Consider the following 14,245-nt stretch of genomic DNA (forward strand, 5'->3'; position numbering starts at 1 on the left):
TTGTAAGAATTCATACTTTGCAGTATATTAACAGATATTAACAGAGTAGAAGATTTATGGAGGAAAAATTCAGGTATTTTCTACTAACCATGTGGCATTTCTTTGCCTGTATTTCCCATAAGCTAGTAGTCAAACTAGGACATTTCTTGTAATTTACACAAATAGTTAATAGAGTTTATAGAGTTTTTATGAAAATATTGCAGTTCTGTAAGTGGATAAACTAAGTATTATGTCTCCAAATCTGAGCAATCAAGAATGGTACTGTGTGTTTTGAGGTTCTTTACTACTTTCTGTACTTATTTTCATCCTAATAGCAACAGAGAAAAACAACCTTAATTGTGATAGCTTGGAGTATAATGATGAAAGCTGTCTTTAGAAATGGTTTTTTTTTTTTAATATAGTTTGCTCTTGTTCTGTGTCTGGTTAGAGTGTAGCAAGATGGAAGCCTTTGGGGCTCTTCCATACCGTGATGTTGTGTACTTGTGCGTGAGAGCTCAGTGGAAGAACAGGGGAAGGCCTGTGGTTCTTCTTCTCTCCTGCAGACTCCACATGCTTTGGGTTCATTTGAAAGAATTTTAATTTCTCAACCTTTCCATCAACACAGCTTTGTCTGATTCAGAATTTGTATTTCTTGTTAAACATCCATGGAGGAGTGGAGAAGTTTCAGCTTATTTTATTGTGATGTTTTTAATAAACAAATTGTTGCAGACGAAAGCAAAGATCAGATATTCCCATGAGGCTGAAAGAAAAGAGAAAGCAGTGTTTTCTCTTTCTTCCCCAGTAACATTGGTCTGGGATCCTTTTCTTCTTTATGTACGCCTTGGGACTTCTTCAGTTTCAGTTTGAGGATGTATCATGTGTTTTTCTTTTACCAGTGATACCTCTTCCCCCAAAGACTCCAAAGCATTAATTAAAGCTATGTGCACACAACGATTTCTGAGCTGATTTTTCTGCACAGTTTTTGCCATAGAGAGTATTAGTATTATCTTACAGAGTCTTAGAGATAATATTAGCTTTCTCTATGATTATATAATATAGCACAAAACCATATGTTGCAACTAGTCTGTGAAATCTGGGAGTACACTGCTGACTCAATATAGACAGAGTAAATGTGTGTACATCTATATATATGTACATATAGCACTGCTTCTGTCTCATGGACATGAATATAACCTGCATATAAGTAAATGGAAGCAAAGTTTTTGGGAAGTTTATTTTTTATATTTTATTCAGCTCTTTCTCTAAATGTTCTTGTAAAGCTAAATTCTCTAAATGTTCTTCTATAACGCTGGGCAAACATAGTGTGTGTATTGATAGTTTTCATTCAGAAGGTGAAACAGGAGACTTACAAAACTTACCTCGATGTCTTGTTTGAGGATTTCATATAAGAAAGAAAGAGGGAGACACATGAATATTTCTAAATGAGAGGTGAATAATCCCAGTTAGAACCCACAGTAAAAGATACCATGGGTAGGCCAAAAATAACTTATTGTAATAGTCCCTCCATTAGTTGAGATATAGCCCCAAAAGGTAGCAATAGAAACATCACACCTCTCAAAGCTGGTCCTACATGCCATATCTGAAAGAATTTTTCTTAATTTCAAAAACTATAGTAAGTATATGCCACCTAAATATGTACAGTGTTTTTTAGGTCATTGGAAATATTGCTTATTAAACACATGAAGTTGAATCTTGGTCTTTAGATATGCTTATTAAAGTATTTTTTTGACAGTGGATAAAAGTAATATTGTTGCAATCACTTTTCATTCAAATTAAGGTATCTTACAAGTATTTTTATCTGTAGTTCCTAGTGCTCCCAGGGATATTGTTTTTTCCAATGTGCAATCAACAAGTGTGACCTTACATTGGAGATCACCAAAATCTATCTTTGGCTACTTTCAAAACTACAAGATTACCACACAGCTACAATCCATCCACTGCAATGACTGGGAAGCTATGGAATGTATTGAATATGAGATGAATCAGTATTTATATGCAAATTTCATGGATGACTGGATAGAAGACACAGTGTATGGACTGAAAAAATACAGATGGTACAGATTTGCCATTGCTGCCAGTACGAATATTGGTTATGGCAGTTCTTCACCTTGGATTTCAACTCAAACCCTTCCTGGCTGTAAGTAAGGATGTCTGCCGTGTCTCATAATGCTATAACAATATGATGTTCATCTAAACAAGCAAGAACTCTTGGTAGAAATTATTTCTTCATAGACCTACAATACTGATGAAGTCAATAAGGATTTATAGCAACTCTTGACCTATTTTTTATTTATAGATATAGATATAGATATAGATATAGATATAGATAGATATATATGTAATATTATACAAATTGTGTGGTAGGTATACATACCTAACACTGATTGATATTTCAATGTATTTTGTATACTCTTTTATATTTACTGGTTACCCAATAACGATTTCAATCCTCAGCCATACTACATGTGTAGACTTGGTAAGTCTGAAGTTTTGCTTGTGTGAGTTGGTCTGCCATTTTTCAATACAGTTTCACCTTTGGGGTGTGCCAATGAAGAAAGTTTTTTTTTTAATTCTTTGATTAAAAATTTGTTCATTAACACTGTAAAACTTTCCTGAAATTCTGTTATATGTTTTTGGCAATGGAATTTAAGCAATTGTTTCAGAGGAATTAAGATTTCTTTCCAAAGCCATATCCACCTGCAGAGTTTACTAATCAGAGTAGCCATGTAACATGTAGAGGATTGCCATGACATATAGAACCCACATGCCTCAGCCAAGGACTTAAGTTTCCAAGTAAGAGAAGAGGTAGTTGTCATAAATAATAAGTCACCACTAAATATTTGAGAGAAGGGAACATGAAACATAAATTATTTAGGCAGTTGTCATGGGGATATATGGCCTTCCCTATCAGTTTGCAGCCATCCTAGGATAGAGAATATCTGAGATCTCGCCAATAGCTTCTGTAGAACAACTGAGAATCACCATGAGTTGCCTGACTTAATCACAGCTCTTTTAATCATTTCCCCTTACAGAGTAATAACAATAGCGCTACCAATTACTTAAACAGCTGTGTACCAAGGACTACTCAATAGTCCAGATGTTCACCTAGTCCCACTCATGTTTTTATAATCATGATGTGAATGATGTGAACACAGGAGGTTTGGAGACTGTGGTAGTAAACATCATAACAGCCTGATTTTTTATAAAGCTCAGAAGTAGTCCTTTGGATTGAGAAGTGCTGGAACCAACTGCAGAGTCATTCTCATGTGCACTTACTTTCTTTGTGCAGTGACTCTTATGGGGAAGTTTTGCCTGTAAATCAATGCAACTTTTTAAATTAAAGAGAAGAAAAAAAAAATGCAGATGGAGCAGAAAATAAACAACAGAAGTTTTGTAACTCTTGAGACAGAAACTTTGGGGAGATTTCTTACTATTAAATTGATAGAACTCAGTTGCTGATGTATGCAAATACTTTTCAAAAAAATGTTGCTGAGTTTAAAATAGTTAGGATTTAATGGATGGGGAAGCAGATAATGAAAACACATATAATTGCATACAGTTAGGATGCAATGTCCTCTTTGGACAGTGATGATTTGGATTAAGAGAGAACTAGTTTACTATCCAAACCCACTGAGAAGATGGTAGTTAAAAGTACAAATATCTCAATAGACTGCACAAGCCCTTTCTATGCCAATTCAGTGTCATTCTCAGCAGGCAGGTCCTTCCTCTGTGTGTTCTATTGGATAGTTTAAACGTGGTGCGGTGTGAAGTTATGAAAGTTCCACCAGTTCTTCCAGCCAAGGGCTGAGGTTTGCTGACCTGTATCTGTGACTTAAACCGGTGACACATCAGGAGACAAGCTGCCTATAAAACACACTGCTGTGGAGTCGAGGAAGAATGGGCATTATTCCAAATGTCATGTCTGAACACTGATCTTTTTCCTGGGGTAATGGCAATCAGCTGAGGAGGAATAAAAAGAGAAAGGTGACAGATGCATCTGGGTAGCCAGCTGGCAGCTCTGTCATGCTTCAGCAGTGCTGGAAGCCTCCATGTGCAGAGGCTGATCTTTAGCAAGGCCAGGTTTCTAGGTACCTCATACTTTTTAAAGCCTAGTTTTTAGAATTATTGTTAAACCCCCCTCAGTTCTGGTCTTTCTTTTGCAAAGGCTACAGCCTGTATAAGGAAAGAGAAATTCAGAATGCTCCAAGCAGATTCGGTACTCTGACCAGCCTTGCAAAGTATGTGCAGGAAGCAGGTGTTGATCTCCCTCTCCTTGCCCCCATGGACAGGGCTAGGCATCCTCTGGATTAGCCTGCTGATACACAGCCAATATACATGGTCTGTTAGGGCTTAAGAGTGCTTAGCTGCTATGTAAAATACCCAGAGTACTTAACCCATAAAATCAATGGGAACTGCGTTTACGCATTTGAGGGAAGACGTTAGGTGCTATTTCACTTGATTTTCAAGAATGGCCTCTCTAAGACATTGCTTCTACCCAAGTTTAAGTAACCTTTGTTGCAAAATAATAGTCAAAGGATCTTTTTTATTTATAATTCATTGGATTCTCAGAAATTTGTGTTTCCCTCAAGCCTAAAGAAAGTATTAAAATATTATATTCAGGAGGTTATTTATTATCATATTCAGGAGGAGCATTTAAAGTGAAAACTGTTAGACTCATTGCCCAGAATATAAAGAGAAGAAACTTCAAGAGCAGCAAAATGACACAAAAAGAAATCCTAAATGTTTTTCACAAGTTCTGAGGCTTTGATTGTTGTGCTAAAGTAGAAATACCTAACAATTCTGACTATCCAGTGAACAAGGTGAGGATCTTAGCTGTTTATTTCAGTTGTTCATTATGAAGACAAATGTAAGGCTATAGGAATTATTTTCAAGATTCTTTAACTCATTTGCAAGTTTCAAACAAAAATTGTGGCAGTATTCTGTACTGAGAGTGATTATAGAGTTACTCCGTGAAAATAATATGGATTGTTAGTACAGCCCAGTTCTCACATCACACAGGTAACTATTCAGCCTTCTCTTGCAGATTATTCTCACAGGAATTGTCTTACTCTCTCATAAAGTAGTGTGATGGCACCATTATTACTTAGCTAATTGATTGCCCAAGAGCCACATCTATTCTACAAAATTAAATACTTTCATCAATACTTAGATTTATAAAGTTACCAGCACAGATCACAGTGTTGTGTCACAATAAGGGAAAGGGCAAGAAATGTTTTACATAGCTATGGAAACTTTGTTCCCTCACACCTGCACTTACCACAAGTTTCACTATTAAATTTATGAGGAGAATAAGATTGGCTGAGACTTCTGAACTAGGTTTTCTGACAGAAAAATAATCGTGGAGGGTCAGTATTAGTTGGAAAATGAATGACAGTGAGATCACTGACCTCACTTTGGATCTCATATAGTTACACAATGTAGTGCATTTCGGTAAACTGCCAAGTCTCCTAATGCCAGGATATACTGGGGTACAAAGAAAAATCCCAGATGTTCTAATGTCCCATGAATGGTAAGACATAGAAGCATGGGGCAGAGGGTTATGCTTCTCTTTTCAGTGCCTTCTTTCCCAATCCCTGCTGATACCCAGTTTCTTGGTACTAGTAAAGAAACGTTTCTGTGTGATGAAAAGTAATGAGATTTCATGTCTAGTTATGTGTTCTTTTTTCTGTAAAGCTTTGTCTGGGAGAACTTGTTTTTCTTTGTTTGTGAAGTTTCCAAAAGTAAATACATGAAAATAATGATGGGCTAATATAAGATGTAACTGTTTAAAATTACATAAAGATTACCTAGATGATTAAAAATTTAAATTAAGTGTGTGTGAAGCACACACTTAATTTTTGCTGGGAAAGGGAAAAAGAAGCTGATCCTAACCAAACTGGCAAGCATGAATTTCTGTTAGAAAACTGGAGTATTCAGTCTTATTTTTCAGGATTATGCTAAATGATGGGCTACCCTGACTTATCTTCAAACTAACTCACTTAACTGCTGCCTTAGCATCAGGACGCAAATGGATGGGAAAGATGACCCTGACCTCCATAAGACCCACATTCCTGTGCAAGGATAGAAGCATGATAATCAGGAAATGATGGTTATTAGTTACAGAAAATGCATTATAGTGAAAAACAGGAGAAAAGTGCCTATGAGAGGAAGTGATTGGATTATGGGGGAATGAGAGAATAAGACTAGGTCGTTTCTCCAGAGTAAATTGCTGTGATTTATAAGAGAAAGAGGGTAGTGATATCATAGCTTCATATTCACCAGATTCATTTCACAAACCTAAATCAGAATGCCGCAGCTATCCGCTGAATCAAACACAGTTTTAAAAGAGATGGTTTTTTGTAAGACATGAGACATCAAATAACTTTCATTTTGTGGTTTTGTCTCCAATTATACATGTTATTTCAGAAAATATTCCTACATTTCAGTATGATTTGGTTAATGTCTGAAATTTTACTTTTCGTGATTAAAATAAACCAGGTATTAATGTTTAGACATACTTTAGATAAGTAACTTAAATATAGCATACTCAATCAGAATTTTCTTGCAAATATCTACAAATACATCAAGTTTAAACTGCATGTAGAAATTAACTGTGTGAGTAACTGCAGACTGGATAATTTGTATATTAGATTATGCTTTAAAATTATTTCACACCATCTAATGCATAACTGAAGAGTCCATTATTTCTATTAAAAAAAAAAAAAAAAGAAAAAAAAAAGGAAAATTGGTCTTTGGAAACTTAGTTGGCTTGAAAACAAAGGCTCAAGAAGCTATACATATATAATTTTATACTGTTCTTCAGAAATTTCACTTTGCAGTAAAGTCAGTAAATATCACTGCCACAGTTACTGGAAACCTTGTTTACACTGAAATATACTGTTTTGTAACAAGCCTGACATGCATTACCTGAAAAATAAAATTTGTGCCTATTCTAATTTTCAGGGAACTTTGTTGCCTTTGTATTTTATCTGTTGTAGCTTCCCACTTGACAGCCAGCTTTCTCTGAGTGCTCTCCTCTTTTATCAGCCCTTGTGCACTCAGAGTTCATTCAGTTACACTCCTCAGTTGTTCCATGCTATTCAATATTTTTGGGGACTGCTTCCAATGGTTGAATTTGATCCTGCCTATAAAGTCTTGCATATTCCTGCTAATACCAGCACAGGAATCTAATTCCTGTATCAAACACCCTAAACTCATCATAGCACCTTATATAATCCCAATCATTTCTGTTTTATTCTGCAATGATGCTGCCAAATTTTCACCTCCATAGTGCAAAATTTTATTATTTTCCTCATTAATTTTTAATGCATAACTGCAGCAGCTACATACTTCTTTTCCTACCCTGTGTTCTTCCTGAAGAACTAAGTAGCCTTGTATACCCTCCAATTTTTTCCTCATTTAGCCCTCTTACTTAATGATTATTGGTGGCAAACTACATATTCATGTGTTAATCTTGTTTGAGAAAAGAGACTGCATCTCCTGATTATCATAGGTAGACTTAGTAATTTTTTATAATACATTGTTAACTGATTTGTATATTTTTTGTGGTAGATTGAAAAGAAGGCATCATGAAGTCATGTTCTGGAAATACGTACAAATATGTTGTTTTTTAACAGGCTGTTCAGTGATACTTACTACAGTTGTTTTGTAGTAGTAGTGGCACCCTGGAGCCAAGTTCTGTGATTATCTACAAATCTGTTGTCATTCTACTCCAAATTTTATTTTCCCAAAATTTAAATGCTTATTATGAAAAAAATAATACCATTTACTGAGAATTGATGATTTATTATTATGATTTCATTAATTTCTTATTCATTAAAAGGAAGTAACAAGGTAAATTCACATATCACCTCAGCAAATGGAAATTTTAGGGAAATCTCATTTCTTAACATGAACGTTCTTGCCCTCTTTCAATTCCTACCAGTTCTTTTGTTTGGGTTTTCTGTAGTTTCTCAACATGTAACGAATAAATTGAAAGGAAATGTATAAAATTATTTCTACTTGTATTTTCTGATACTGCTGGAAATTTTTTCTAGAAGGCAGAATATGTCTTTTCACAATTTCTTGTTCTTTGAATGATTTATTTGGAATAAACAAATATATTATGCTTGTCTATTTGCATAAATATTTGCATATATTTTGCTTGTGTCATGTCATAAAGAACTTGTAATTAAATAATCCTATAATCAATTTAAGATGAAGTTGTAGGCAGTCCATACTCTTGAAAAATTGTGGTTGCAATGAAAGGTGTATATCTAAATCACATGGAGTGACTTACATATGAAAAAATATATATATATATATAGTTATTCAAGCAGCATGTAATCTTAATTGTGTGACAAAGTTTTATTTTCAAATCTCTACTGGCCATTAAAATTATCCTGGTTTATTTTTTGTGCAGTTCCTTCACCATGATTTACATACACATTTTTTTTTCTACAGCTCCAGATGGTCCTCCAGAAAATGTGACTGTGTTGGCTACATCTCCTCACAGTATTAATGTCAGCTGGAGTGAACCTACCATCATTACAGGACCAATGAGCTACCTCATAGATGTCACCTCGGTAAGGCAACTCTGTTTTACTCCTAGTGGTTATACAGATGCTTGGGGATATCAATACCACAGCAGATATTCTTATAGAAATTGTAGGACAGACATAGCTGGATTGAAAACCATATAATTGTGTCTATTTCCACATAAATTCCACGTAATGTTTAATTGAGCATTTACTAGTTTATCAATGGCAGATAAATTAATTGCTTCATATTAAAAAGCATGTACTAATAAGAGGTCTTGGAGGGAAAAAAAAAAAGTATCTACAAATGTACTCAGGAAAACAGTAATTGAGCTTTGTAGAAGTGGACCTCTTTTTAACCATAATGATTTTTTCTTCTTCAAAGGAAGGGAAAGTTCATCACAGTGATTTTACAAACTAAAGTGGAAAACCTAGCAAAAGGAAATGACTTGTACAAAGTTACATGGCACCAGAGGGCAAACTTTAAAGTAAAACTAGGTTTCCCTCTTTGCACTTGGCGCTCTGTCCATCAGATTAGCTGTATTTTGGTAGCACAGTAATAACACTGCTTTCTCCTTGATCTTTATAACCAAAAAAGCTGACATAAGAGAAAAACTCTAGTGGCTTTTCTCTTTTCATCCTCTATTGCACTTACAAAACTCCTTAAAACCATCACTAATAAACTCCATTATTGTGGCAATATAGGCATCTTTCTGAGTTCAAGAGCATGAGAAGTAGGATATAGGTTCCATGTTCTGCCAGGAATTATACAGATAGGGCTATAATTGAAAATAGGAAGTACTTTACTAGATGCTACCTAGGAAAAGTTGCTGTTTGCAGTTTCAAAAATTTTGAATCAGTCTGGTAGATAGTAGGAAAAAAATCAAAGTCTGCTTCAAACTACTTGAGGCCTTTAAACAGAAAGTTTTCTGAGAAGAAAGTAAGTGTGCATATTTAATTTTTCTGAATCTGTCATAATAATTACATAATATATTAATGCTATTTCTGCAATCAAAATGTCTATTGAGATCAGTAAAAAAATTCCAAGTATTTTTAGGCTGCTCAGAAAAGTTACAAGAGAGAATAATGTGTAGTCCTTTAATTTTCTCTTTCCCTAAGTTCACTGAACAACACGTAGAGTGAAATCTGCTCAGTTCTGAATATGCTTACTGCAGCAGTAGGATGGCAGGATGAAGGATGTACGAGAAGGGCAGGATTTACAGGGTTGATTGCTTGGACCAATGAGTAGGTCACTAAAAGCTACACAGCAAGTCTTATTTTCTCTCTAATAAAATTAAAGAAGACTTATTCCTTGTGAAAACATCCTGTCATTTTTGACTAAACAGCATTTTAGTGCATCAGCAGGAAAATATTTCATGGTTTATATAAAACTTAGAAATTCAGTTTTCAAAGCTTGATTTTTTGGGGTTTAATATTTTATCAATTTTCATTGAAACAATTTCCTCTCTGTCTGATAATTTCAAAATTATAAATTATGTAATCTTAATCTACACTTTGAAAATATTATATCAATAATATCAATATAAGTTATAATAAAACTCCTGAAGGAAGATGATCTATGGAATGTTCCAGGTGAACTTGCCAGTATTTGAAAGGAACTTAAAAAAATTGTTTCAAATCTTCAGTTTGGAGGACCAGTTTTGTTTTTACAGTGAGTGTTTTTTGTTTTGTTTTGTTGTTTTGTTTGTTTTGTTTTGCTTAGGTTTGTTTTTCCAAGTATATTTCAGATAACAAGCCTTCTGTTTATGGATTCCTTGTAATTAGAAGTTGTCTGTCTAATGATCAGTAACTACAGGTGCCAGTTCTGTAGAACTTTAGTAGACAAACCTATTCCTTCTTAAAAACCAATAGAGGTCACAATCTTTTTCAGTGACATTTTTAGTATATATTTTATTGTCCCAGTGGGGAATTTTTATGAAGACTCCAAATTCCACAAACTTCCAGTATGTATAACTTTACTCATTTTTATTCTCAACTGAGTATCTTTAAATATTTATAAAAATAGCATCATGGAGCACAATAATTCAGGTTTCTCCTCTATTATATACTAAAAGTTAATAATTAGTGTTCATAACTGAATGTATCAGGACTCTGCTTGAAATTACTCAGATGTGCCTAGCAGTTTTAAGGATCAGAAAAGCTAAAAATTACTCCATTATTTTTCCTCCAAGTCATGTTTTAATTAATCTTACTGTCTACTATAATTAGAAGTACTTCTGAATAAAATATTTCTGGAAATGGGTAAGGAAAATGGAACTTAACCATTAAACTTCATGAAGAATAGAAATACATTTAATAATGTAGAGCTGGGATTTTACTTGAGCTGTTGAATAAATATTTATATGCAAGATTGTTGATAGTCAGAAAAAAGAAAATGTTTCAGTTCTTAATGGTCATCCCAGGAAATGAATGTCTGTTTAATTCATCAGAAAGTTTAGTTCAGCTTAATTCTCCATGTGGATATATGCCTATCTGTCAAGTAAATGGTATGCTTGAGCTATTCTAATGTTTTATCAGCTGCATTTAATACAGATTTTGTTCAGTAGGAAAACTACTGTACAGCTACCTAATTTTCTTTTCAAATTACACACTGAAGAAACAATAATAAAAACATTATTAACTGAAGAAGTGGGAATATACCTGCATTCAATTTTGTAAATACTTGATGAAACACTGGAAAAGCACCCATTTTTTCCTTTATCTTGCTTTTGAAGCTACCATTAGAAGTTATCAACTGGATATAAAGTCTAACACTAGTCTACGGAACTACAGATTATTTGAGATGTAAGGATGAGAGGTATCCACAATGTAATCTAACCCACAGCCTGCTCTAACACAGAAACAGGTGTACCTAAAGTATTACTCCAAAATTATTCATGATCTTTTTCATATAATATCCAATGCTAAAAATTGCTCAGCAACCCTCAAAAGATTATTTTAGTTTATTACTAAATCATTAGTCATGGTTTTAGTTACATTTTTAGATATATCATTGCAGATTGTACAATTTTTAATTCTAGCTGATTTTTCATAAGTAAAATTTCTATTTGTATTTTTGTGAACACCATAAACAGTGGGTTATTTTCAATTTATTAACATCCTTTTTCATATTTTAAAGTTATTACTAGGTCTCCTATAATCCTCCCTTTTTTCAACTGAACCTTAAAGCTTTCCAGCTTTCTTGGTAGGAGATTTAATCCTTCCCAACTCTCTGAGAAAAAAAAGTGCTTCTATTAATATATCCAAAGAAGAATTGAACTTTCTGCTGTTGTATCAACATTATATATTGCTGCCCAACTTCCTAATTGTATTCCAAATGATCTTCCACTATATAGCTGTTCATCTTCTGGATCTTTGCCTAGTTTGATGCCTATTTCAGGTCACTATCATTGCCCTGGCCCAGTGTCTCCAAATTGTTTCACATTTGCTTGGTGTGAGACAGCACCCTCCAAAGAGCCCATTTCCTTGTCCACATACTACAAGAAGTGCCAGAAGGCAACACATGGGTTAGATGGGAGTGTATTCTCCAGCACAGTTTTATACTCTTGGAACCCAGAGGCTTCTTGTGAATCCTTCTATAAAACTCATTAGGAGAGTGGAAGAATAAAAGTCAAATAAGGTGTCCAAATAACAATTTCCTGCTTTTACTGTTTCAAGCCTTGTAACAACTTCTTTTTATTTTACTATTTTTTTACAGGTGGATAATGACAACTATAAAGCTCAGTTTTTGAAGACAAATGAGGAGGTTAAGGTCTTAGAAATTTCTTGTTTGAAAGCATTTACGAGGTATTCTGTAGTGATCATTGTCTTCACGGGGGATGTTAATGCTGCACTGCTAGAAGGCAAGGCTAGTTCCCCAGTAATTGTCTCCACTTTTGAAGCAGGTTTGTAATTTTTTTCTACTTTATACAGATCAAAATTCATAGTTTTTCTTTAATTTGACAAATACATGAGGACTTTGAACACAAACTGGGCTTTTAATACAGATTTGTCCTCACAATGCTTTTTCTTTAATAATTAAAAAGGTGTCAAACAACAAAAAAGGGATGGTTATAAATACTAAGACTTATCTTTAGTTATGCTGGGATGCTTCCTTGGTCCATATAAAATTTGGATATGTGGAACACAGTCAACTAGATTACTTCTATAGCCAATGAAGAGAGAGGATCTATCAATATATTATCATGTATATATGAGATATCTGTCTTAGGCAGGTATGACTCCCTTGCGGAGGAACCTGTTAAGAGACTACTGAAAACTCTAAAGAACATCCTTGGTTTTGGTGCAAAATTTAAACTTAAAAATTTAAGTGAAGTGAATTCTAGCTTTATAAATAGTATCTGTGCAGACTTAAAGACATTATCTATCTATTCTCAGTGGGAGGAAGTTGCTAGTGAAGGCCCATAGGAAACCGCTTGAGTCAGCAGTTCCACCTGGAGAATGAGCTAGATAGTAAGGTGACAAAAGTAGATGAGACATTACAGAAAAGTAGATAGGATTCACATTTGCTTAGAAAACTATAAACAGTACAAAAATATAAATATGTACATGGGGAAGATACAGTCCTAACTTTACATACATAGATCATGGTTATGCTCTGTCTACTGTCTTTGCTGGGTTTGAATTGTTTCCCATTGTTTAAACAAACAAGCAAAACATTAAGAATATTTTCTTAAGGGGTATTAAAGTTCTTTTTCATTCAAACTAATTATCACCTATGTATAAAGCATAATTACCTTATCTCTAGTGAGGTCTGCTGCAGAACAGCTTTTTTAGTTACATACTCAGGTTAATGTCAGATTCAAATGTACTACACAGTGGCTTTATTTATCATTTATCTTTCCTTTGATGTATGAAAATCCAAGGTTCCTACTGATATGATATATATATCTATGTATCTATATATCTATATAAATATATATCTATATATCTATCTTCAATTCTTTAAATATGTTAAATTCTAAGGATTTCATTACTTATTTCTATCCCTGGAAGATGATATGCTCTTTTGCTGTGGAAAAAGATTAAACTATATAGTAGCTGGGTCTATTCTGAGACAGACAGCATCCCATGGTGCCTTTTCTGGTAGCCCTTTTCCTTATGTGAATATGTGATATATTGGGAGGTGCACCAGTTTTAGAGAGGAACAGTTATTTTTTTCCATCTCATCTTGTTTCATCTGGTATGTACAGCTTAGCTTACAGCTTAGTTAGGACCAGTTGACACAGACTTACTACAGAGAAGCCTCAGTAAGCATTTGTTATGGTATGGTATTAAAAAACCCCAGAAAATAGGACAACTGCATCTAAATCCTTGGCTAAGGGAATGTGTTTAACCTTCCGTCATTTTATTTCACTGTTTAGAGGTCATGATATACACTTGTCTGCTCGGGTAGAGCAATAAATATTTAGCTGCCTGGAAAGAATGTCACAGCCTTTTCTTTCAGATAGGGGCATTGGGAAAATGATTTATACCTTTGCTGTCTTGAGAATAAGCTACTGGAATCAGTGTTTGACAAGAAACTGCCTCCAGGAAAAATGCATATTGTGCTTGTGTCTGGGCATCAGCTAGTGGAAAAATTTTCTTGAAGATTTAGTTGTGATAAACAGAGACTCTTAGGAGCACAGTGGCTGGTTTATATGTTGGGAGGGAGCTTGCTGTTAACAGAGGAATACTCTGCTGTTTTC

General features: G+C 34.3%; 1 protein-coding gene across 1 annotated transcript in view; it reads left to right on the forward strand.

The window, feature by feature from the left end:
* PTPRQ (protein tyrosine phosphatase receptor type Q) overlaps positions 1-14,245 on the forward strand; it is a 105,108-nt gene that overhangs the window by 49,207 nt on the left and 41,656 nt on the right. The window contains exons 25-27 of the mRNA XM_058420365.1: positions 1,805-2,137; positions 8,464-8,585; positions 12,256-12,442. Of these exons, the coding sequence (XP_058276348.1) occupies positions 1,805-2,137; positions 8,464-8,585; positions 12,256-12,442 (642 nt within the window). The remainder of the gene's footprint in view (positions 1-1,804; positions 2,138-8,463; positions 8,586-12,255; positions 12,443-14,245) is intronic.

Source organism: Hirundo rustica, chromosome 4 (assembly GCF_015227805.2).
Source record: "Hirundo rustica isolate bHirRus1 chromosome 4, bHirRus1.pri.v3, whole genome shotgun sequence".
Taxonomy (NCBI): Eukaryota; Metazoa; Chordata; class Aves; order Passeriformes; family Hirundinidae; genus Hirundo; species Hirundo rustica.